The 25,600-nt window shown below is 47.0% G+C and overlaps 1 protein-coding gene across 4 annotated transcripts in view; it reads right to left on the bottom strand.

The window, feature by feature from the left end:
* The window catches only part of SAMD11 (sterile alpha motif domain containing 11), a 133,198-nt gene extending 111,443 nt beyond the window's left edge, over window positions 1-21,755 (bottom strand). For 2 of the 4 annotated variants that reach the window (XM_062593749.1, XM_062593751.1), the window contains exons 1-2: window positions 19,796-19,850; window positions 19,214-19,305 (exon numbers count right to left, since the gene is read on the bottom strand). In XM_062593749.1, the coding sequence (XP_062449733.1) occupies window positions 19,214-19,285 (72 nt within the window). In that variant the 5' untranslated portion in view covers window positions 19,286-19,305; window positions 19,796-19,850. Of the gene's footprint in view, window positions 1-19,213; window positions 19,306-19,795; window positions 19,851-19,944; window positions 20,094-20,964 lie in introns of those variants that run through there. The other 2 variants (XM_062593748.1, XM_062593750.1) reach the window with 2 other exon arrangements.
* Between the last annotated feature and the right edge of the window lie 3,845 nt (window positions 21,756-25,600).

The following is a 25,600-nucleotide window of genomic DNA, read 5'->3' as shown; positions in this document are numbered from 1 at the left end:
TTACCAACATATACATATATATTATATATATATTTATATTTGTATATGTATATATAAAAAGAGAGCACTGAGGTGACCCTACTTGAGCAGGAGGGTTGGACTAGATGATCCCCAGAGGTCTTTTCCATCCTCAACCATTTTGTCATTCTGCGATTCTGTGATCTTTATCATTGCAGCACACACTCCTGTCTAGATCATTATTACATATTCTTTGGCTGCAAGAGGAGCATAACTCCACGGTGCTAGGTGCTGTACAAACAGAACAAAGGAACTAGATCTCTGCTGTTTAAATAAAGACAACATTTGTAAAAATATTTGACAGCAGCTAAACCTCATATTTCCCTGGCTTTTTCCCTTCCCGCTATTACTGAAAACACAACAGTGGATATTTCGTACAGTGAAACAGTTTCTTGTAAGCTATGCTTGCAATTGCTTTGCTACTTCCTTCTGGATTTTAGTAAGCATTTCCGGTACCACAAAGAGATACATATGTATTTTTTAAACTAATTACTGGGAACAGTCATGTCATCTCCTGCAACAGAAAGGGACTGCGCTTGACCTTTAAGTCAACAGGAAAGGAGCTCACACTGCACTCTGCTGCAGCAGCTCTTTGCAGCCTATTAAGAGGTAATTCAGCAGTAACAAGGGAAAGAGAATTCTCTCAAATACAATTCAGGCTACTTCGGTCAAGAGTGCTTCATCCACATTGAGTAAATGCTCTCACAGTGCTTTTCAAGTTCCACCTATAAAACTTGAGCTTTATTAATGTCTTCTTTTCTTACAAATTTTGCATATGCAAAACTTTGAAAAGGGCTGCAAGGTCCAATGGGATATGTGGGGCAGATTTGCCAAAAATAACTATCAATACAGTGTTGTTTCTATAATTCTACTAATTTGTACTGGGGGGGAAGCCTACTGGCTGAGCAGAGGGGGACAAGAGAAACCAGGAGCAAATGCACTCTTTTTCAAGCTATCCCAGCCTTGAAAGTCCCCAGCAGATCCTCTGCTTTCTTCCCCTTAACCCTCTTCCAGCTGACAATTCTTTTTTTCTGGTGACAGTAGGACTGAAACTGCAGAAAGCAGGCACATGCTAATGCACATTTCCTTCCAGACCTTGTGGGTATCCCAGTGGGAGTTAATGCAGCATTAACTCCCACATCTTCCCCACTGCAGCTTTTACTACACAGCAAGAAGGGGAAAAGGTCTCTAAGGCTCCCTAAGAGCAGCGCTGCTGCAGCAGCTCACAAACAGGGGGAAGGCTGTAAGCAAAGGCTGCAGGCTGTGTGGGTTGCAGAACCTCCGTCCCACTTCCCTTCAGGTCTAGATGCTTTGCCTGGGATTCCTGACCCCTTCCCTTTTCCCATTCTCCTTCTTCCCAGACAAGATTTGTTATGATTGTCTGCACTCTCCCTAACCTAGCAAGGCTTCACTCAGAGGCAGCATGTGGTTTCAACTGAAGCTCTTGAGGTTTTTTCCTACCTAATTTTCCACTTGGAATAACAAGCACACGGGAAGATAAGTCATTTCTTTGCACAATGTCACAGAGCCAGTTAGGACCCCTCCTCCACACAACTGAAGTCCTTCGCTCTAGCTACAAGGCTGAAGAGCTTCACCAGCCCCAGTCCCTTCCTCGGTCTACCATCAGCTTTTTGAGTGTCATCACAGGTCACTCCCAAACCACTACCACACAGAGGGTCTGACCCTGCAGCCTTGGCAACCATGTCAGCTTGTAAAGAGCCAAATCCTAGAGAAATCTCCAGAATCAGTCGCAAAAAATGTGCACTTGACAACAACAGAGGGTACCTCATCTCTCAGGTGGCCTGTTTGCGCTCCCTTTTGCATCTAGGCATAAACATAGTTTGCAAAAGAAACAGGATAGTGGCTGTGTGCACAACTCAGTGATGCCATCTGTGTAGTACCTAGAACAGCAAAACTGTGATCTGTGTTAAGGATTCCCAAAGCTCTCCTCCAAAAACCTGAACAGCGGTTCAAGTACCTGCAAGTGCGTTACTGCAGGCTCAGCTTCCCTCCTCCTCTTGCTTTATTATGGAATTAGACTGAACAAGTTTATGGTGCTAGAAGAGATCTGTTTAGGAAAAGGAGGGAGTGATGAGTTCAGGAGAGGGGGATAATCTAGATGGGTCAGAAAGGCAGTTTTGAATTTCTGGCTGTATTTTTAATTAATTGCATGGCACTTAAAAGCCTATGACAGGTATGCTTTAAATCTAAAATAGATAAAAACAACCATAAGCCAAATAACTTCTTCATTTGTGCCATGCATGTTTAAATATTCAAATCATAAGTGTGATATTAATAATATATTGCGTCAAAGTTCACATTGATATAAAGCAGATTTATCATGCTATATATAGTATAGCTGGGCCTTATAACATCACAGAGGTGGCAAGAGCAATAAAAAGCTAATCTGTTTGTAGGCAAGGAGCCATATTCATGTTTGATGGGTTCCCATAGACAGCCACACAAAAAACAGAAAAGATAGCTCTATTTCCTTATTTTCAAAGATCAGTAACGAGCAGCTATTGCTGGCTTTCTGCGTATGACAGCTACAGATCCTTCCCTCCACACCTGACACGTCAGGTATGTAACACATTGCACATATGAACTTCGCATTTTGATGACTGTGGGACCTCTTCTGGGACACACGTCACCCCAGTACATCACATTCCAGCTCCTGTCTCACACTATCATTTACAAACCATTTCAGCCTTCTGCCAGCCTCAAACTTCTCTAATTTATACCACGGGGCAAATCTGCTCTCAGCTGCCATGGAAGAGCTGTATAAAACAAAGTACCTCTCTTTGCCACCTTCTCCTTTCCATGGAGCTCTGCACCAAATGCAGCACAGCTGAATCCCAAGGATCTGATTTGTTCCAAATAAACAAGTTGTTCCAAATATGCAAAGCTGAAACTTCGGGAGAGCCCAGGACATCAGTGGAAGCAGTGAAATGAAAGCACTTGCATCCAGCTAAGTACCAGGAGCAAAATTCAATCTGGTGACACTGCTACAGTTACCGCCCAATAGGTACCCAGCAGCCTGTACATCACGACGTGTTGATCTTGGGTCAGGTCCTTTTGGTTGGCCTGTCAAATCACACCAATGTGCTGCCACTGTAGGACCACTTTTTTTGGTCAGTCTTAGCTGACAGGCAAAGATTGAGTGAGCCACAGAGACTAAATGTCCCCTCTGCTGCCCAGGAATGAAGCCTTCTGGCCAGGCAAGAGGAGGAGATGCTTTGAGGGATGACACGAGAGAGGTGTGAGGAGAAGCAGGGCCTCTACTACGGAGGGGATCACCAGGGGCTGCGCAGAGGGGCTGAACTCCAGCGCAGCTCTGTTCTTGGACGGTTAGAAGGGATCGTTTCCTCCCTCACGCCCCAGTCCTCCCTAATCTCTCACATTTGTAAAACAGGGTTTTTCATGCTGTCATCCTATATGAAATACTGGGGAAAATGATGCAGCACCTAATATTAGTCACTTTCTGGTGATGACAGCGTAGCTCTCCTTCAAAAGCACAGCCCAGCTAACATTAACATTGCAACAGCAACCCCAAAATCCCCAAGAAACGCACACACGCACGCCACGGTGTTTTAGAGCCGCTCTGCGGAGCACACTGAGTGATGTCACACATCTTTTTCAGCTTTAATTACCAGGATCTTATGATCAAGGTAGAATTATTTGGTGATCAAGGACATTATTGATTCTAACTCGTTGGCCTACTGGGATCAGTCTGAATGATACAGCAGACCCCGGCAGACGAGATACTGCCAGAACATTCCCAGGAAGCTTTAAGGAGAGATTCTCCTCCTCTTACTGCCTTAGCATATGTCAAGTTTCACAGCTTGCGGGATATCAAGATGTTTCATGCCGGCCAAGGCTAACAGCACAGCGTCTCGGTGCAAGCCAGCGTTAGGGATGTTTCTCTGCAGGGACGAATACGAGTCCTGCGAAGGGGGAGCTGGACAACACGGTGCTTCCTGCTGCTTATTCCAGTAACCTAAGCAGGGAGTTGCAGTCACAGATGCATTACATCCCCACCTCTTCCCTCTTCCAGGATCATTTAAAGCAAATACGGAGGGAAGATAGATTTGTTTGTTTAAGGAGGTGACAAAACACACTGTGATCACTTCTTCAGAAAGCACCGCCTTGCCTTGTAATCTGGTGGCCAAACAGTGAGACTCGACAGCAAGATCAGGAGAAAACAAAAGCGGCCGGACAAGGTGATCAAGAGGGCCAAGCTGGCAGGATCTGTTTAGAATCGCAGAGCTGCTTTTTAAATGGTCTTAAACAAACTAGAAGAGCATCCAGGTGGGGAAGGAAGGCTTGGTTTTCATCAGAAAGCCACAGCGAGGTTGTTGTTGTTGTTGTTGCTTTTTTTTTTAAAGCCCAGTGCATCTATTTCTCACCCCAACCCACAAGCTGTAAACACTCCGTCTGGCAAGCAGCGCACACTACGTGGAGGAGCTCAGGAGAAAGCATCCTCCTCGTCACAGAGGGCTCGTGCCCCACCGGCTGACCCACGTGCCAGGCTTCCCACTAAAGCGACACTGAGCAGGAAGTATAAAGGCAGAAATCCCACTGGAGCCATAAACCAAGTACCAAGGAGAAACAGACTTTAAGACAGTTGGACATTTCATCAGCATAATAAGCAGCAAAGGGCCTTTGTAATGGTTCAGGCCTCTCCTTCCCCACCCATTATAAAGATCCTAATCTTACATAACTGCACATGCCATTTTAATAATTCCTTCATTCACTGGAGAATTCCGGACTGGTTTGTAAACACTAGTTTATTAAAGGCAGGAAGTAATACGGAATTCAGTCCATTACTAGGTGGGAATGGTAGAATTGTTAGAAATGCTCAAAAAAAAAAAAGAATGTTCAATAAATATTTCATTTCTTTACTGGGAGAAAAACGTTAGTTCTAACAGGGGATAGAAATGAAGTACTTTCCATGTTAGCAGTAAATTAGAAGGTTTCCAAACAGAAACTTCTATAGCTATACAGTTTAAATTAGCAAACTTAGGTATCTTGCACTCAAAGAGTTTCAGAAGAGTTAGCCAGGGAGTTCTTTATATACTTTACTTTGGTTTTTAATGAGTCCCGGAACAATGAGGAAGTCCAAAGGTAAATGGGAAAACATAGTACTGTGCCTGTATTTTAAAAAGCATAAACAGGATAATCCAAGTAATTTTATCACTCCCAGGAGAAATAATGAAATAGAGGAAACTGAAGTACAGTAATAATAAATTAAAGGAGGATGATATAATTAATGCAAATTAAAGCTTGTTTATGGAACATGTTAAACTAATATGCTATATTTTTCACTGAGACAGTAATGCTACTGTAATGTGCTTAGATTTGTGCAAGGTATTTGATCTTATACCACAAAACTTTTTGATCAAGAAATTCGAGCATTACAAGTCAACATGGCACAAATTAAATGGATTAAAAGTCGATTAAAAGATCTCAAAATATAAACAGGTAAACAATTCTCTGTAATATTTTTATCAATGACCTGGAAGAAAACAAAGAGCCATCACTTACGGTTGATGGTTAACATAAAGAATGTGCAAATTAGTGACAAATAAGGAAAAGAGACACAGGTACAGATGCAAAACAGTGTGGACTAGTGGATGAAGCTGGCATCTGAACAGTGGGGAACACAACCCCAGGAAAACGTGCCTCTGAAAAGGGTGCAGAGGTCGTGACGGAAATCCTGTGAGAGGTTTATCCTAGGCAATGCTCTAGCCATGCCAATCATGTGGACAGAAAAATGCCAAAGCAGAAAACAGGGAGCAGGACTATAGCGTAGATGTGTTTGACACTCCTTCAACGCACTGCCAACAGTTCGAGATGGATGCTGGTACAGTGTTGGGGTCTACAGAAGAGTCATGCAGATGATAAAGGTTTGGGACTGCCTCATTATATGGAGAGACTGAAGAACCTCAGTCTATTTAAGTCACTAAGGAGAAGGCTAAATGGTGTCTTGATGATGGTCTGTGCATGCGAACAGAGAGCTCTGAAGAGTAACATACAAAGCCATAAGGAGATCCAGTGGCAGAAATGTGACACTAAAGAAATTCAAACTAGTGATACCATCATTTTTTGAACAGTGTGAGTAGTTACCCACCAAAATGATTTACCAGAATCAATACAAGACAGAAGCATTTAATTATGACTGGATGCTTTCCTTAAAAAAAAAAGTACAAAAGATATGCTGCCATATATATGAACCAGTTTGGGGAAATCCTACTTCTTATTATAATGCAAGACCTTAGATTTGATGGTAACAGAGGTCTCTTCCCCTTTTTACCCATAAATCTAAATATTTCAATTGCCAAGTGCAATACCCAAAGGTGCTCTCCCCAGCCTGCAAATGGGACAACCGAATCACAGAAATCTTAATGCCTACACTTCCAAAGGCAGGGATACCAAAGACTGCACAACTCCCTGATGTGAAAGAAAATAGCGTTTGCGCACTCAGGAAGTATGTTTCTTGGTAAGCCAAATTAAGCACCCAACGTAAGAAGCTGCTTTTGAACACAAAGCTCTGAGAAAGTAGTGTGGGTTATCCTCAGCAGAGGGGAAAGCAGTGCCCCAGTCTCCCGCCTGGCAGCCCCCAGCGCTCACTAATCCGCCTTGTGCAAGTGAACAAAGCCGCTACACGCAGAACGATTACCCTGCAGGACAGGCTCTAGCTTTGACTCTGAAGTTACAAATCAGGTCTTCTTAATGAAATATTGAATTCGGACAGTTGCACTCTGGCCACAGATGCCTCTCTGTGCATGGGAGCATGCGATGGGATAGCTGCCAACCGACATCTCCAAATCTGATGTCTGTTATGTTGGGATTCAGTGGTAGTAAACAGCAACCAGCCAGGGCAAAATCTTCCTTTCTGAATGCCCTGTGCTTTGCCATCGAAGTGCATGGTTAGCATCAATCTAATGTGATCCCCAATGCCAATCTACAGAAAAAACCCTACGTAGCCGAATTCATTATGTCCTTTGGTGTTACCAACTCCATCCAGACAGAGGACAAGTGATCCCATAACACAGTACTTGAGGAGGAAAAGAATCATGCACTGAGATGACACTGAAGAGTGAGAGGAAAAGAACAGTCCCAACAAATTTAGGGCAGCTACTCTAGGGTACAATTTAAAATATTCAAGCAACTGAAAGCCAGAGCGCGATCCTCACCACAGAGAGTTCTGCACTGCGTGCATTTCCAATCGATTTTCCTTCGTCAGCTCCGAGAGACCTCCCCAGGTGGAGGTCGGTCTCCAAACCTGGGAAATCATTGAAGCAACTGATACCTAGACTGTATTAAGTATTGAACTCATGTGTGGTCTTACTGAGGTTAGGAAGCCAGATCCTTCCCTGGCTTATGTCTTGGATCTCCCCTAGTAGGATAGGGTTCATGTGGGGCAGATCTGTAGGCAACAGAGCATGATTACCCCAGCAGAAGCTGCCATCTGCAGAAAACACGAACACCTGGGTCACTACCTTTCGTATAGTACTTCCTGTTCTTTCAGAAGCTGGATGTGATACAGCAACAGCTCCTCTGCTTCACACACTCTAGGAATATTTGGGCCTCTCATCTCCCAAAGTTGCCAGAGAAAGTGAACAGCAGGACAGGTGAGAAACCTGATCACAGACTGCAATATCCTTGTTTCTGCTGCGGGGTAAAGACCTGAAATCACAGAATTTTCTATATTTACAGGTAGCTGCAGCTTTAGTTCCTACTGGGATTTGACACCTCATTACTCAACTCCTCTTTTCAGAGCATTTGAATCCTCGGTAAAGGCAGAGATGAGAATTCAACTAGACTGCATCCTTATGTACCAAACAAAAATATTCTCTCATCTGTACGTGCTGTGGCCCTGTTAGTGAGGGCAGTATTACACACCGTAGAGATCAGGATAGAGTTTGGTCTTGGGATACAAGTACTCACACACAAGCACATTTTTCAAGGTTCTCTGTCTTTCTCCCTCTCTAGTCTGCTGAATGTAAGTATTTCCAGTCCAGGGTCTTTGGGGTCCCACCAAAGCCATGAGATTACTCTCAAGACATAAGATTTTCAGCATCACACTGCTAGGGGGAAAGTGCAATAACTTGTAGACCATATTATTTCAAATATCCTTTAGACAGACTTTTTTAGATTTTATAGAATTTTAAAAACAGTAGCAGAGACATCAATGGAACTGAATTCTCGCACAACAAAGCCGATTTTTACCCTCCATCAGCCTCACAGAATTACTTTTACTGAACTTATTTCTGAGGAGTCCACCACAGCAACATCAGGTGAGATTTCAGAAAAATCAGATCTGCGCTGCTGATGCAAACAGTGCAGATCCACAGATTTCCCGCCCTGAATTACCAGCTCATGAATTTCAAGCCAACAGTGTTTTAAAGAATCACAATGTTCATTTGAGAATTAAAAGACTGAACCAGTTTGTTACATTTTAATTCAGAATCAAAAGTCTCCTTATAAGGAATATGCAGGCTGCCCTTTCTCATTCTGAATATGCTATTTCTTGACTACATAGAGGCCAAATACTGTTCCCTATTCCTGCAACAACTTCAGCAGTGGTGTTCAGAGCTGCACATGAAAGACAGCACCACAACCAGTAAAAGAAAAAAAAAAAAAAAAAAAGGAAAGAAAGAAAAATCAGCCCACTGATCTGAAAGAGCAAATTTAGCTTGATATGAAACAAAACTGCTTGAGGGCCAGAGTGCACCAAATTTTCCATGCTCTGCTAGGTATCCTCTGATGCACACTAAATTTTGATGCAAGCCATGCCAGTCTAAAGATGCAAAAGAAGTCAACAGAGTCGAATTGATGTAAATCTAGACTGATCGTGATCAAAGTCCAATTCTGCATTCAAACTGCCATGCTTATTTTAACCCAGATTTACTTTAGATCAGAATATGATGTTATCAACTCTGCTGCAGCTGAGCACAAACATCCCAGGCACAGATAAGGTCCCAATAGTTTTAGGTGCTGAACACACAAGGAACAAAAAACTGCCCAGCCATTCACAACATAGAGCTCATTTTCGCCCCTTCTTTTTTGTAACCAACTTTAAAACACTATCATCCTTAAGACCACTGGAGTACAATTTTTCAGTAACACTGCTGTAAGCTCTAGTACGTTGAACCACCACTGAAGAATCCTGTAAAACTTCTCTTTGTAAGTGAACTTTATGGTTAAGTGGGTGAATCACAAGGGGGGAATAAGAGAGAAATTGATATCATAGTCCCCTCTGGAAAAAAAAAAAAAAAAAAAAAAAGAAGAGGAATATTTGTGTGGTTTACCCCATGTCACAGAAAGAGAGATCTTAAGAATCACAGCTGTGACAAATGGTGGGAAAAGTTATTGATCTAGAAGAATTCATTTTTACTATAAAGGCTGGTACTTTTACTTATTTAATAAAGGTCTGGCGTCAAATCACTGTGAATTCAGGATTATCTAATTCTATCTAATCTCATTCAATCACTGATGCTCCAGACTGTGGCAGAAAGGAATGCTTGCCCTTTCCTGTCCCGAGGCGCTATCTCCGGTTACCCTGGCAACACAGCAAAAGCAGCTTCAGCGGAGCTGAGTACCACCTATCACATTCATCTCCAGATAAAAAGAAAGGATGGGGTTACAAGGGAGTTTGTGCAATTCGGTGGGTAGATATACCCAGAACAGTCGCTACTACTGGAGTGGAATCTACCCATAACTCTGAATTAGCAAGGCCCCAGAGACACAGCAATAAATACAAGCTCCTAGGGGCAAGACCTTCGTAGAAAGACAGTGAACTAGTCTGGTAGAGCGGTCTGCTCTCTCTCAAAAGAAAGAGAAAAGTTTTATACCAGGAAGCTATGGTGATTAAGAGGGCCAAGCTGGCAGGAACTGTTTAGAATCACAGAGCTGCTTTTTAAAGGGTCTTAAACAATTATACCTCCCAATACTAAACCGGAGATCAACTACAGGCCAACACACAACTTTGTTTCAGTATCATCACTAACATATTTTAGAAGAGGATGTATTTTCTAGATGAAAAGACCATCAAGTATCTCATCTAGTATCAAAAGCTCTTAAGATTTCCTGCTTCTTAATTCACTGGAAACCATTCAAGAAATGTTCTACCTTCCTAACTGATTAGCACAAGGCAGGATATAATGGTTACTGCCCATCGTCTTACATCTGAAGACAGATGATGTTGTTATGCTCAGAAATGTTGATTAAGCTTTACCATAAAGCCTTTTTTTTAACATTTTACATGTCATAAAACAAAACGCAAGGCAACATCAAGGCTCAGAAAGGTTTTTTATACAAGTGGGCACGAGTACAACACTCTCAGGGACAACTGCCTTCAAGTCACACTGAGGCACAACAAGGCCTCTTGCTCTGTGTCGCTATTCCTACACCACTTCGGAGGAGCAGAGCCCCAGACATGTGCTGATAAACACAGTAACTTTAGCCAAACCTACAGGAGACACTTGGAGATCTCCACAAGCAATAGCTGCTGCAGTAGAGGATGAACAATTAGTCTGCAAAATAATGGGAGCTTTCAGCCATTAAATCCCTAAAGGACTGACAGCACACTTAGTTTCCAACCCTGCCTGCTGTTCACCCATTTGCATGTCTATTCCCTTTCCCAACTGCAACTCAGAGTCAAATTTTGTTTTTTCTGACAAGTACCCCCTCTGAAAAAACAAGGCTGTTTGCATGAGCCCCTAGTCTGATGTTATAGCACAGCAGACCAGGGGCAACAGCCAGCATTCACTGATGTCTGCATGCATCACACCAAGGTGAGGCTCCCTTCAATGACATGGCTTGCTAGTGAATGCTGCCACAAGTTTCTTCTTTGATGAAGATATAAAAGATTTTAAAAAGTGATTTTATATACTGACTGAAACTATCACAATGTCTTAAAATGAGGAATTTCCCATGCAGAAATATTTTTGTATAACTGATCAAAGAACAGGGCAAATTTTTGGCTTGACAATATCCCCAGTTTTTGCAGCTTTAAATGCATGTGCAAAATAAAGTAAAATCAGCAGAAGTTCTTCTTTAGCTAGAGCTAAAGTGAATGATCAGGAATTGTTCCTTCAATGCTCAGGAATTCCCTCCATTCATTCCTCCTCCTCCTTAGATACGTTTAAACAAAATCTCCTATCAGATTATATTTATGACCCAGTGGAAAGTATAATTTCCTCTGTGTTCTCACCGGTTTTGTTAAAATAACAGAGCCAAAAATAAAAGAAAGGCATATCCCCAGCAGAGGAGGGGATATGTACAGAAGATTTACCTTCACACAAGAACAGCATAAGGGTAAAGCAGAGAAGCAGAGCTAAAGAAAATGATCTCCATTTTATTTATAAACCTTCATGTGATTCCTGCAACAGTAAATAACTCTTCAGGAAATGTCTTTCATTGCCTTTAACTGGAAAACAAAAATTTGGACAGAAAGTCCTATAACGACAGTTTTCCATGGGCATCCACCAGCCAAGTATCTCCTAACAGGAAGGAACCCAAAAATGGTGGGAATGGTGAATCTTGGGCTGTGGTGTAAGTAAAGAGATTACATTTCAATCTGGAGGAGGGAGTAGAGAGAGAAGAAAGCAGAGGTGCCAAACAAGAACCAGTACTGGCATCTGCTGCGTAACGAGAAGTTTGCCAGCCTGCAGATAAAGGAAACAGACTATGTGCAAGAGAAATTGGATAAGACAATCCAGAGGGAAAAAGGGAAAAAAGAAAAAAAAAATATAGAAAAAGTAGAGTGATTTTGCAAGTGTAAAATTCTGACCAAGTATTACGTTATTAAAGATCGAATGGATCTCTTTTGCAAAGTCTGGGGCCAATAGGACACTGTTTCTCTGTTCTCCCTGCCTTGTAACAGCACCAGAAGAAGCAACAGGAAGAGAATAAGCAATATGAAAAATATGAAAAGTTCATCACCTCTGCAAACTTGAACCAGTTGATAGTTTTAATCCTCAGGAGAAGAAAAATGAACGAAGTTGATGAGGGAGTTAATTCTGGTCCTTTGGTCATCTCTGCCATTTAGATTCTGTGTTCGTTAAAGGCATTTGCAACCAGGCTCCAAATTAACATGGATCGCTCTGATTAAGGCCAGCAGGTTTGGACATAGACCACTGCAAATTAAAACCAGGTGTCTGTGCCCTGAAGCAGTAGAGACAGCCCTAAGCAGTTTAATGACATCTCTAAATAATTTTGACAGCAAAATTACTTATCCTATCTCACCTTTACGCTGCCCTTGACACACTGCTATCAAGACGATGTTGCATTCACTGATTTTATATATTTATTTATCTGCCTTTATTCGCATGCTTTCCTTTCTTTTCCTCAGACAAGCAGATTTTCCAGACCTGATGGAGTACGTAAACCGAACAAGAACTCACCAGTCAAGCAGTGCTAACTGCAGAACTCAGCCTGCACCTGCTGACTTAAGTGAGTTTTCAAAATCTACTCCCAAAGAGGCTGAGGGTCCAGGCGAAGACACCAGACACTGCCTCTGCCCCTCAGGGACCCCACCAGAGAGCATAAAACCGCAGTGCCAGAAGTGACACCATGCCCTGGGCCTTCTAGGGGATCAAGATCACTCCAAAGGTCTGTGGTACACAGAAGCCCACTCCGCAGCCTCCCTGCAAGCCCAGCTGGAGTATATTTGCTCACTTCTAGCAGAATCCCTCCTACACGCCAACCTCAGCATACGTACTTTTCCAGGTTAACCCAGCAAGGGATACCCTGGCCCTGTTATTCACAAACACTATTAACAATCACCAGCTTGAACTCAGAGTTGGATCTTCCTCTGTCCTTCCATCATATGAGACCAGTTTCTCTTCATTGTTCCCTGAGAAAGCAGAGATCTTCTCTACAGCTTTTGTATTACAGCAAACCTCACCAGCCTGGAAATCCTTAAAATCCAAAGGAAGATAAAATTATTTTCCTGAACCATAGCTGCTTATACAGCTCTGCTGTACACTCACAAGACTGCAATCCAATTAATATTTTTGTTTCCAGACGGTATTTAATAATCCACAAAATTAAATCTTTCAGTATTGTGGTGGTACTCCTAGAACCATTGATCTGAGTTTGCTCTGCCTCTGTATAAAATAATAACTAGGCATTTATCAGTGCAACACCAATTTTCCAAAATCTCTGACACTTTAAAAAAACATGCAGTTGCAGTGTGCTCTGTTCATGAGCTGAGCTTGCTGCATGACTCAAGATCAGTTGATTCTAGGGACCCTTCTATAAAAGAAGCACACGTACTTGTGCCCCTGCCCTTGAAAGCCTTACAAGAGGAGACTGTGGACTCAAACTTTGTGGCTATCCCCAGTACTGGACGGGCAGTGTGAGTTTCCTGTTCTGTCTGGGAACATAACATACTTTATCTTGGGTTTCTCTGTGAAGGTAGTGTCTGAAAAAGAAATTTTGGCTAAACTTTTGTTAAGCATTGGGGTTTAAATTAGAAGTTTGCACTGCAACAGGATCACTCTAAAATCACCTGAGTTTAAAAAAAAAAAAAAAAACTCCAATAAATCCTAAACTTAACTAAAATGTGCTGGATTAAAAGTAACAATCCAAATCAGCACGAAACCACAAATAAAAATCAACAGGCTGGGCCAAAGACCTTGGGGGATAGAAAAGGTTTATAAGTCTGCTTTACAGAGGGGCTTTTTCCACGTTTGTAAGGCAGCCCCCAGAGGCACGAAGGCAAACCTGCGAACAACTCCCTTCACATAAACCCCAGGATTCTCTAGCTCCAATCCCTAAGGCCACAGAGGCTCAGAAAGGAACCTAAATCTAATCTATTCAGTTAGAAGTACATTTTCAGACTTAATTCTGCCTCTGCTGGCAGACAGCTAAAATTTCTAGCAGCAAGCAAAGTCCTCTTCTCACATGAATTTCTCTGGAAAGACCCCATGCCCAGCTCAAGGGACTCCCCTGCAGGGACAGCCTGTGAATTTGGGCCCCGCAGCAGGACTCCCTCCCCGCTCAGCTCTGCCCCCCGCTTTCCAGGCAGGCTCAGAGCAATGCAGCGGCCAGGCAGGCAGTGAATGCAGCTGCAGCCAGACGCGCTAGGACGGGCCACACACAGCCACGCTTCGAGGGAGCTGCAGGGCTACCTCCTGCCCCCGTGCCTCTGAAACACGAGGGCAGCAGACCACTCGGCAGCGTCACTTAGTTTTTAAATAAGCAAATATATGAATATTCCATCTTCGACAAAATCTTCAATTAAGGCCTTAACTTCAGGGGCACCAGAAGAAAACAGGAAAAACAAAACAGAACAACAACAAAAACAAGCAAAGGGAAAGAATCTCGTACAAATCAAATCAAAAGCAAAATCGCCTCAGTAAGCAAATGAATTACCATTGTCATTGACCAAGTTATGCACAATTACCATGTGCCTTGACATGTAAGGAAGGAGACAGAGGGAGTCAAAAAACATTCTGCTGGGCTTTCTGTTTTGTTTTATTGCAGCCTTGTCAGGACAGATTTTTTTAAAAGCCTGCCTTCCCTTCTTTGTGACCTGAACCTCAAAATCCAGCAAGGGCAGCATTTCAAACAGACACACTTTCCTAAAAAGATGGAAAGAGACAAACATGAAGAACAGCCAAAGCTGAGTGCTAACACACCTTCAGAGACAGCATGGCTAATACGAAAAACACAGTAAGAGTCACACTGATGAGGGAAACAGTGAAAGCAAATCCACTATGAAGAACGTCTCTCTTCTGTTACGTTCAACATGCAAGGTCAGACTTCACAAATCTAAGCCATTTTGTTCTAGTGATAACGATTTTAGTGCTGTTTTCCGTAAAATCACTGTTTTCCCCTTTCTCTGTTTGGCTATAGAGACCAGTGCCAGTGAGCAGAGGCTGCTTTCCAGACCAAGAGTACCAGAGCCCTGCCCAGCTGTGGGTCTGGAGGTGGAGATGCTGGGAACGCGTGGGGAAGTTTAATGGGAAGCTGGCAGTGAAGGGGTTTAACCGGAATGGACTGTAATCCACCCAGGGCTCTGAGCAAGCTGCACCGTCTCTGCCTAGAACTGAGGTGCCCCAGCACCGGGGAAGACTCTCATTCCGATCTGACAAGTTTTTTCATAAACGCTTGGCATCCTGCGTCTCAAAAGAACTGCAGGGACTTGGACGCAGGCAGCCTCTCCGTTCCAGAGCTGAGAAGTCTGCGAGGGGACAAAGGAAAAGGGGAGAGGAAAATCGGAGCTGCAGCCGCTCTGCACGGTGCGCGGCCGGGGGGAGGGGGGGTCGTGCAGCGCCCCGGCCCCGCTCGCGGCACGGCGCAGGGGGGAGCAGCCAGCGCTGCGCCCCGCGGCGCGACCCCAGCCAAGGCGGCCGGCGGCGGCCCCCGCCGCGCCCCCCCCCCGGCGCCCCCCGCCTGCCCGGCGGCCCCGCCGCGGGCTGCGGGCTGCCGGCTGCCGGCGCGGGGGCGGCCGCGGCCGCGGCGCGGGGGAGGAGGCGCCAGGGCGGCCGGCGCGACGCGGCTGCTCCCCCTCCGCCTCGCAGGAAACCGGCGGTCGGTGGCGGAGCGGGCCCCGGCGCCGGCCGCCGTCTGCAGCTGCAGCAAACGAGCTGCGACGGGGCGGCGGGGGGCGGCGGGCCGGGCGCCGCGGGGGCCGGGCGCCGCTCTCCCGGCCGCGGCGGGGGCGCCCCCGGCCCCCGGGCGCGGCGGCGCCAGCGCCGGCGGCCGCGGAGCCGCGGGGGGAGGTGGGGGGGCCGGGGCCTGGGGCCGGCCCGGGGGCTGGGGCCCTGCCAGCCGGCTCGCTCGCGCCGTGGGCACCCGGAGCGGCGCGGCGCGGCGCGGCTCGGCTCGGCGCGGCTCCCGCTCCGCTGGCGTCTTTCCCAAACCGGCTCTGTGGCACGATGCAGTTTCCCTTCCCGATCAGCCCCTCCTCTCCCCAGCTCCGAAAGAGACCCAGACTGGGCCTCAGCAGTCGCTGCTGTTGACCAAAAACCCCGACATTACAAATTTGGTTGGACAGGGGTGGCAGGACTGGGTAAATGGGGCGGAATCTTTCCTGAAGGCAGAGCCGGGACAGGTCCCTGTAGCACCTCCTTATCAACCTGCAGAGACAGCAGATGGGGGGAGATGCAGATGCCTACAAGCAGCTGGCTTGCCCCACTGCAAAGACAACTCCCCATCTCCATACCCCCCCACCACCTGATAGCATAGTAGCCTAAGGATCCAGGTCTTGCACACTTACATTTCCATACTTATCTACAGTATAAAATATAAGGCAGTTCTACATACAAGGCCAAACAATCCTCTGATCCGAGTGGTACTTAAACCTGCGATCACTAAATGGCAAAGGGTGAACTGTGCCCAACTCTTGACCCACTTCCTTGTGTAACAGTTCTGAACGCGTAGTGCGTGCAGCTATTGTACAGAGCTACCAAAAGACTCCAGGATCAAAATGTGAAAATGTGTAATTGTCATTCAGTCAGATATGCATTCTCATTTCAGCACAGAAAATTCAATAAGCAATGTTAAACACATTTCCGATAAAAGCTCCCACTGAGGTTTGTTCTTGCTTTAAAATGCCTTGTCTTAGAGCACCCTCAAAGTTAAGCACCACTAGCCAGCAGCACCTCTCCCAAGCAAAAAAAAGGCAAGCTGCATTCAGTCCTCCGATAACAAATCAGTTTCACATTCACAGGTTGCAGAAAGAAATATGTCTTGAATTTCCAAGACGTGCTCCAAGAGAGGAAAGATGACTTTGTGGTTAAAATAGAGTACAAGAGACCTAGCATCTTTTTTTTTTTTTTTTTTTTTTTTTTTTTTTTTTTAGTTCTGCCACCATTTTCTTTTGTATGACCTTCAGCAAATCACTGAAGTTCATGTTCCATAATGTGATCTATGTGCCTCTGAAATTAACAGTGATGTGGACACTGGAGGACAGTTTTATGGATCTTGCTGAAGGATCAGGGACAGATTTCAGAAGATTTGAATAGTATGGAGTCTGGCTGAAACCCAGAAAGCTAGTGGGGTTCTGTAGATGAGACCTCCAAACAGCATCAATACCTCAATTAGCACTTTTATAAATAGGGTAGTAACACTTTTCTTACTATTTGCCAAATCCTTTGAGATGTGGTGAACTGGAGGTGGCATATGAGTATAAAATACCCTAGTATATTCACATTTTATTTTTAAAGAGCATTTTCTATCAAAAGGATGTATTCATTAATACTAAAAATCCATATTTAAGTTCATTCTTAATAGTAGATTATTTAGTGGAAATTACACAACCTTCACCTCAACATCGTAAATCTTAAAAATCACTTTTTCAGAGTAAGAGAAATTAAGCCCAAATCATAATTACTCTGCTAAGCCCCTGCTCCCCCCCCAAAAAAAAAGGGGGGGGAGGGGGAATAACAGCTAGCTGCTGTGTGAATTCTGTCAGCAAAACACCTCCTAATTCATTTGGCTGGGAAAGCATTTAAGGGGCAAGTCCAAAAAGATACATTTTTCTGTTCCCAAAACTCCACGAACCTCTCTCTTGATCTATCTGGACTCATCAAACTCAGTTCTGTGTTAAAAGACACTTTAATATGGCCTTTGTTTCATGCACAGCTGCCTTCCCATCTGTAAATGCACAGATAGCATCCCTGGGCAAGTATAACAAATGCTTATGTTAAGAAAGCACTACTGTCAAGAAACCTTTTGGCTATCACTTAATGCAACTTATTACCTAGAAATGACCACTAGACAGTATCACCTGGCCAGGCACTCCTCAGCATCACCAGCAAGTGTTCTGCAAGTCACTTTGGCCTGCAGACCGCTGCTTGTGGGCCTCTGAGCCATACGATTAGTAACAAAAGCACAAGGAAAACTCACAACTGCAAAATATATATATACATATATATATATACATATACATATATACCACACAGCATCATGCTTTGCCCTGTAAACTCAGAGGAACTATATGTGTCCTCCAGAAAGGCCAGGTTTCCCTCCATCTGGTTTGCTCTGTTTAAAATACCATGATAATGCTGCAATACCACTAGTAAGTTCTATGTGCAGCTATCATTATTTTGGTATGAGCTGCTGCTCCACAGAATAGACTCAAGAGACTCGAGTCACACAGATGATGTCTTCATATAATCTATGCAACTGTTCAGTATTGCCCTAAGCTCCTTCCCATGTTCAATGTGTATGTTTGTATACATAAACACACATGCATATATATACCATACAGGAATCATTTAAATTTGGATTTCTATCATGCAGAATCATAAAGATATTCCATGTCAAAAGAAAGTGCCTCACAGAAACAATAAGAGAAAAAAAATGTTATTTTTTTTCTGGATAAAAATGCATAGATCTCAAGCTGCATCTGTTTCCACAGTGCTACTGACAGCAATGTTTTAGTCATGATGATTTTCAGAATAATACCCATTTTAGTTCCATTAACCAACAGCTTTACCATCCTATTCAAATGTTACTGTATTTTATGGTTATTTCTACATTGATTAACTGATTTCAGTATCTTAGTTAACTACAATTTTGGCAACTTCTTTTTATTTCTAGTATCAACATCTTTTTCATGAAAATACTAATATCAGAGACTTTAGAAGTCCTCAAGATAAAGGCGTAGAGCAGAAAATATGAGGAACTCCGAAGTTGGTCAGAAAAGACGGATAAAAACAGTAACTGCGATCTGTGACAAGAATGTGGTAAAAGTTGTGAAGAGTTAAGATGAACTTGTTACTCATTCAGTTTATCTAAAAAGAATCCATTAATGGTTTGTAAAGTGTGGCTGTTCTGACTCTGTCATGTGGGCGCAATTGTAATTCCCTTTGCTTTATTTAGCCATTTCACTCCTCTGCAAAATACATAAAAAAAGGCCCGCGTGAGGACGGGGAAGCGGCTGCTAAATGATTTAGCATTTGCATATAGCTGTGACAGTCGTCGTCCCCCCCCCCCCCCCAGAAAACCACACAATCTGCTTCGTTTGCAAACCCCTCTTCTGCTAGCCTTTAACTAGACTGCAGGTACACTCACAGTGTAAGCAGTGCTTTGGCAAAGGTTCAATGACTGACAGTTCCTAGCCCTCAGAGATCACAGCTCTGTGATCACAGAAGCAAAGGGATTTTTTAAGGGAAGGAGGCGGAGGAGAGGGGAGATGTCTTAACTAAAGCACATAGTTTAACAATAATCTTACCACTGGAGACGAAATTCGACACCCAGGGCAATCACAGATTGGAGGATGTACCTGTAAGATTCCTTTGGACATAAGAGTCTTCAAACTTTTCCCTGGATGAAGAAGAGAAGAAAAGAAGAAGAAGAAGAACGGAAAAAAGGATCAGTACTTTTTTAAAAAAGGAAAGTGTCTAGGGAACCGGGGAGGGGGGGAGCTCGCGGTTCCTTCCATACGAACACCCCTCCCCTTGCCTGCCTGCGGGCACCCAACCACCCTCCCACCCACCCTCCCACCCGCCGTCGCTCCTGCCTGCACCTTCACTGAACTTTCTCCCCCGCAGACGCCGCGCGGCAGAGCACCAGCGCAGCCCTCAGCGGCCTCCCCTAGCCCCGCAGGACCCGCTCCCGCGGTCTGCAGAGCCGCAGCGGCGGCAGCCCGCGCCGAGCCGAGCCGAGCCGGGCCGGGCCGGGCCGAGCCGGGCCGCGCCGCGCCTGCCCCCGCCGGGGCTCCGCGCTGCCCGCGCCGCCCGCGCCGCGCCGGGCAGCCCGCTCGGCGCCTCCCCCCGGCTCCTCCGTCTTTTTAACCTCGGTCCTCCTGACTCACCCCAGAGGGACTGAGATTTCCTGAAGACAGCCAGGAGGAGCCCAGTGGTAAAAAAAACCAAAGATGAGTGGAATAACAGTAATTGGAGCGGCCCCTGAAGTTATTCCCCTTTTCTTGGCGATCAATAGACAAGGCAAGGTGTCAGTCACCTCCTAATAGCTGCTCAGACCCCGGGCTGACACCTCCAGCTCTCGGCTAATTACGTGTCACATTGGCTCTGCTCGCCCCCCCGCTGCCGCGGCCCCTGCCCCTCCGGCTCGGAGCCGGACGCGCCGCAGGGCGAGCCGGCGCCGCGCTCTCCACCTGCCGCCTGCACCAGCAGCTCCGCCGCGCCGGCCCCAGCGCCGGGACTGCGGCGCTGGCGCGGGCTGCACCGCAGGCGGGAGGGGAGGGGAGGGAGGCAGGGCAGGCTCCCGTCAGCAGCCGCCGCCAGCGCCGCGGAGGTCCCGCACCACCCAGCTGCGAGGGGAACACCCCCTCCGCCCCGCCCGCCACCCCGGAGGTGCCTGTGCTCACCCGGCGCGACGGGGCTGCGCGCTGCCGCTCCCCGCGGCGCCGCTCGCCCGCCGCCGGCGCGGCGCGGCACGGCGCGGCACGGCACGGCACGGCACGGCGCGGCGCGGCGCGCACGGGCGGGCGGCTGCGCGCCCCGCCGCCCCCGGCCGCCCCCGCGGGGCAGAGCCGCCGGCGCGGACGGAGCCGCGCGCGGCGCCCGGCCCCACGCGCGGGGACCCGCGGGGCGCTTCCCCCCCCCCCCGCACCCCGCAACTTCCCCGGTGTTCAAAGCTCTGCCCGCACGAATTGAAACTTCTCTCCAGAAGAGAGGAGACCCCCCTCCCTCCTCCGCCGCCGCCGCCTCCTCCTCTTCCTCCTCCTCCTCCTCTCCCCGCAACTGCTCCCCAGTCGCCCGGGACACTTGGCGGCTCCCCGGAGAGCCCGGTATCGGGGTGCCCGGGGAGGGGAGCTGGCGGAGGCAGGCCGGGCAGCTGCGGGAGGGGGGCTCCCTCACAAGGGACCAGCTCCCGCGCTCTCCCCCGCGCCGACACTAACACGCAAGGAGCCTCCCGCCTGGATGCGGCCCCCGAAGCGTGGGGGCGCGGGGCAGGATGCCGAGGAGGAGCGGAGCGGCGGGGGGACCCGGCACTCGCCGCGCTCAGCGCTGCCTTTACCTTTGTGCCTGATGCTGCGCTTCCAGTCCTTGGCCGTCTCCCTGCCGCTGACGAACTGGAACTCGTTGGGCGTGAGCCACTCTCCCCGGTACCGGATAGAGGGTCCTTTGCTCCCCTGGCACAACTTACTGATGTAGAGCAGCGCCTTGTTCTCCCCGCACTCCACCTCAATGCAAGGCTCTCCGTTGTCAAAGAAGGGCTGGAAATCCGGGATGGAGGAAAACCTCTCCAGCATCAGGTCCTCGGGGAGGTGGTGGGGGTGGTGGGGGTGGTGGGGGTGGGGGTGGTGGGTCTCGTGGAAGCCCAGGTACGCGCGGTGGGCAAAGATCTGGTCGTAAGCCGGCGGGTGCGGGGTTACCACGGGAATGGCAGCGGCGGCCAGAGGGGCGAGATAGTCAGGTAAGGTTTCCATGGGCTGGTTAAAAGCTGCCAGGGCCATCTCTTCCCTGTCAAGTCGCTCCTTCTTGATAGCAGGCATGGTGCTGCCGCGCTCCCCGTGCGCCCTCGTCTCTCCAAAGCACAGTGGCTCTAATGTCTCCGGTTCAACTTGCCCCCGCTCTGGCTGGAGTTTGGATGAAATGCGCCAGCAGCAGCAGCAGCAGCAACACAGGCACCTTTGGCGCTCGGGTGCCGGAGGTGGCTGGTATCCCCCGAAGCAGCCCGCTAACAAATCTCCTGGGCTGGGTCCCCAGCAGAGCTCTCTGGGATCCCTCTCCCACGGAGAGGCTAATGTACCGTAGACCCGGGAGCTGCTGTGTGGCTCGCAGATCTGCCCCTCCGGACTAATACCTGACATCTCGGAGAGGTCTCTGCTGCCGTAGACATTATTTTGGTTTAAAAAAAATGCTTATTGATTCCCCTAGATCGACCCACCTTCTCACCAGGCTGGAGGGCTCCCCGCCGCCCACCCAGCCCCCTTTCACCCTCCCCCCTTCCTTTAAACTGACACCTGGTTTATTTATTTATATGCAATAATTAAAATTAAACGCTGCGCCCCCGCCGCTACCCCGCGATCCACTTCCCTCCCCTCCTCCGCTGGCGCCCGCCGGGCGCTGGGAGGTCGAAGCCCCCGGGGGCCGGACGGTGCCGGCTCTGCTCGCTCTGCCCGCGGGGCTCCAGACACCCAGGCGGAGAAGTTTCCCGGGGGCCGCCCACCTTCACCTGCAAAGTGCAGACTCGCCCCGCTCCCACCGAGCGCTTTATGATCACTGCGAGTTGGTATTTAATTTCCACTCCTGCATGGAATTTTAAAAAAACATAATATTATATTTCATATATCTCTATATATAGTGTGTGTGCATATATATATGTGTGTGTATATATATGCACACACACAGAGACGTATATATTTCTATCCCCCAGGAGACCGTACCATTGCACGGAATGTGCTCCTACGCAATTGCCCCCATACCCTAAATGCCTCTCTGTGTTGGGCTACTGAGTCGCCTTCCCCTCCGAGCCGGGACAGACATATATTGATCTGCGCTCAGAAGTCACAGTATAGTTCAGAGACTCTGACCAAACAAGATTTCCCTCCGCCGCCGCCGCCGCCGCTCCTCTAACTTGGCCCATTTAAACAGCAGAGGCGCTTGCAAGCGCCGCGCCGGCGGCGGCAGGGAGAGGGGGTGAGCGACGGACGGCGCGGCCGGCTCCGCGGCGGCGCGGGAGCCGCCAGCCGCCGGGGGCCCGCGGCGCCGGGGGGGCTGCTGCGGGCCCCGGCCGGCTGCAGCGGGGAGCGCGCCCCCCGGGAGCCCGGCCTCGCCGAGCTCTGCTTGGCAGGCTCCTGCGGCGACAGGCTGGACTTCGAAGAGGCAGGCGAGGGCCTTCTCCTCTCCCGTGCAGCGCTGGAGCAAGGGTTGGGAGACGTCCTAGAAATTCGTTTTCCATTACGAGCCGTGGTAGTCATGGCATGAGGATCATGTGAAAGAGCCCCAGGAGGAAAACACGGCCCCAAACTAAGTTGCATGCTTGTTACAGAGATTTGTCCCATTACTACAGTAGAGTTCCCTACGTTTTGATGCTAAGTAAGATCAACTGTGCAGGAAGAATGCCATGTAGATGTGAAATAAAAATAAATGACCCCTTAAACACAGTACAAAGATATGTCCCACGAGTCTTACAAAGTGGCAGATGAGGCAGTTATATCCTATCCTCCCTCAGAACAACAACAACAACAACAACAACAACAAAAACTTAGTTTTTCAACCAAGTGTACTTTCTCATAACTACTAGTTTTCTTATAGGGAAAGATGGTGGTAAGTTAAACTCACCTTCCAGACAGTGAGAAGTGGACTTGCTAACAAGAAAATCAGCCATTGACGGAGTTAGCAGGGCAATTTCTTAGTAATAAGAACCCCTGACACTTTGGTACCATCGCTGGTACAATCTCAAAGTACTGACAGGAGCAGAAAGACCACCACCTCCTACTCTTTAAGGAAGCTGCTTTTAGCTTAATTTTACTGGTGAAGAAACTGAAGCGTAAAGAGGTTAAGATCCAGAACACGCACCCTGTACTCACGTTGGGGTTATGCAGTTACTCATGCAGCTACTCAGTCCCACTATGAGTAACTACAGGCTAATATGGGTGACAAGTTCACATTTGTGCACGAAGTGATTTGCCTGAGATCATACAGGTGCAGTCTTCTGCCCCCTCTTGGCTCTCAGCAGATAGGTACCCCTCTCTACAAAAAGTCCATGCAACCAATGGACCACTTGCGGGAAAAGCTATTACTTCACACCAGTAAAGGCAGATGAAACTGTCTCTCTGGGATTCAGCAGGAAATCTGGGAGAGGAATCTAAGCCCCAAGTCTCAGTCTTCTATTGGCATTACATGCCCATGATCCTTGTTTCTTGATTTTATTCTCAAGAAATACAAGCTCTGGGAGTAATCTTCACTCCTTGATCTAATGAAGAAGGCAGATATACATACCCTTCAAACACTCTCATTTAGGTTCTCCAGTTCTTTATTCTTAATGCCTTGGACTGCTGGAGATGATAGGGAAGAAATAATTTTCTATTTTCACCTAATGAACCAGCAACAATGCCTGGAATAGCCTGGGAAACACAGGCACTTTCTGTGAAAGAATGTAAGAAGAATCTGGATGGAGCTCAGGGAGAAGGCAATACCATGAGCAGAACTATTCTGCAGAATAGTGAGCAGAACCTTCATGGCTGGTATACCTAGAACTGCAGTGAGCTCTCTGCAAGGCCTGGGACCTACTTCAGAACAAGACTGTCCCTCAGCCTAAAGCAATAAGTCTTTCTGAGATACTTCTGTACTTCTCAAATCTCTGTGGCTTGGATGCAAACTCAAATCCCCTAACAGTACTTTGCATTACCCTACAGTCTGCCCCTTAGAAAACAGCTAAGATGAAACTCTTCCTAACCCAGAGAACTTCTATTTACCTTTTCTTTTTAAAGGAAAAGGTGACTAGCCATGGGGTTTTCCCACTACATCTCAGCTCTGTTGCTTCTCCTCTCTAAACAAATTGGGTTCAAAGATGGGCCTAGTCATAAATGGAGCAAATATGCTACTCTTCATGCTAGAAGGGCAGCATCTACTTGAATGTGTTTCATTCCTGGAAAAACAGGCACTGATGTCAATCATGATATGGGTGCATTGGCCAGGCTGTGTAGGGATCCAGCACTGGAAGAGTAAGACCTCATGATGGTTGCCCAACATGAGGTGCACGGGTTGGACCAGGGCAGGGTTTCCCACACAGACACAAGGCATTCTGGCAGCCTCATGAAGGGATTCAAGAGGAACAGACCTTAGCCGATCCTATCAGTCTCCTGTAAGCACGAAATTTACTACCAAGTCCTCCCCACTGCAATAAAATGCAAGAGCCCTGTCTGGATGGCTGAGTTCAACAGCAGGGGGTCTGAAGTTGTTCAGCTCTTGCCTCTAACATTAGAGCTCTTGGTATTAGTGTAAACAGATTCACCGCTGGAGAAGAGATTGGAGAGATCTTAGCAAATCTACGCACATACGGTGAAAGAGAGAACCAGGTGTGCTTTGCAAATGCTGAACTTAGGAACTGGAATGTATTTTAAAGTCTGGGGCACAAGTCACCATGTTTTTTTGTTATGTGTTTCTATGGCACTTAGCAAAGTGAAAGAACAATTCTTAACCTGCTCGCAGAGGCATTGCCACAATAAATGTAATAAATAGTGATCATTTTCTAACATCTACTTCCCTACTTCTAGAATATATCATGTAGGGTTTAAACAAAACCTGGACCTTTTATTTCTCTCACATCAAACGTATCAATGATTGCAAAGAGCTAGCTATACTGTAAAGCATGTTAAAAGGAAAGATGGTATTGTGCTTCAAGCACAGATCTGAAAGTAGAGAGATAAGGACTTTACTCCTTACTCTGTCACCAGTTTCATGGACAAATTACTTATCCTGAATAGGCAGGCCTCCCTTATTCTACCTGTAAAAGGAGGGGGAACTTTTAAAATGTGATTTGTTATTTATGTCTGTGACAGTAAGCCTGGGAGTTTCTAAGTGAGATCAAAGGTCCCTTGTGCTAAGTGTTTTAAAAACTCATTGCAGATGCAAGCCCTGCCCCTTTACAGGAAAGACAGGTTGAGGCTGGGAGGAGACACACACACAGGTACAAGTGAAATGAC

The sequence above is a fragment of the Rhea pennata genome, chromosome 22, assembly GCF_028389875.1.
Source record: "Rhea pennata isolate bPtePen1 chromosome 22, bPtePen1.pri, whole genome shotgun sequence".
Classification (NCBI taxonomy): Eukaryota; Metazoa; Chordata; class Aves; order Rheiformes; family Rheidae; genus Rhea; species Rhea pennata.
The sequence above is the reverse complement of the archived record's forward strand: the minus strand, read 5'-3'. Positions and strand labels throughout refer to the sequence as shown.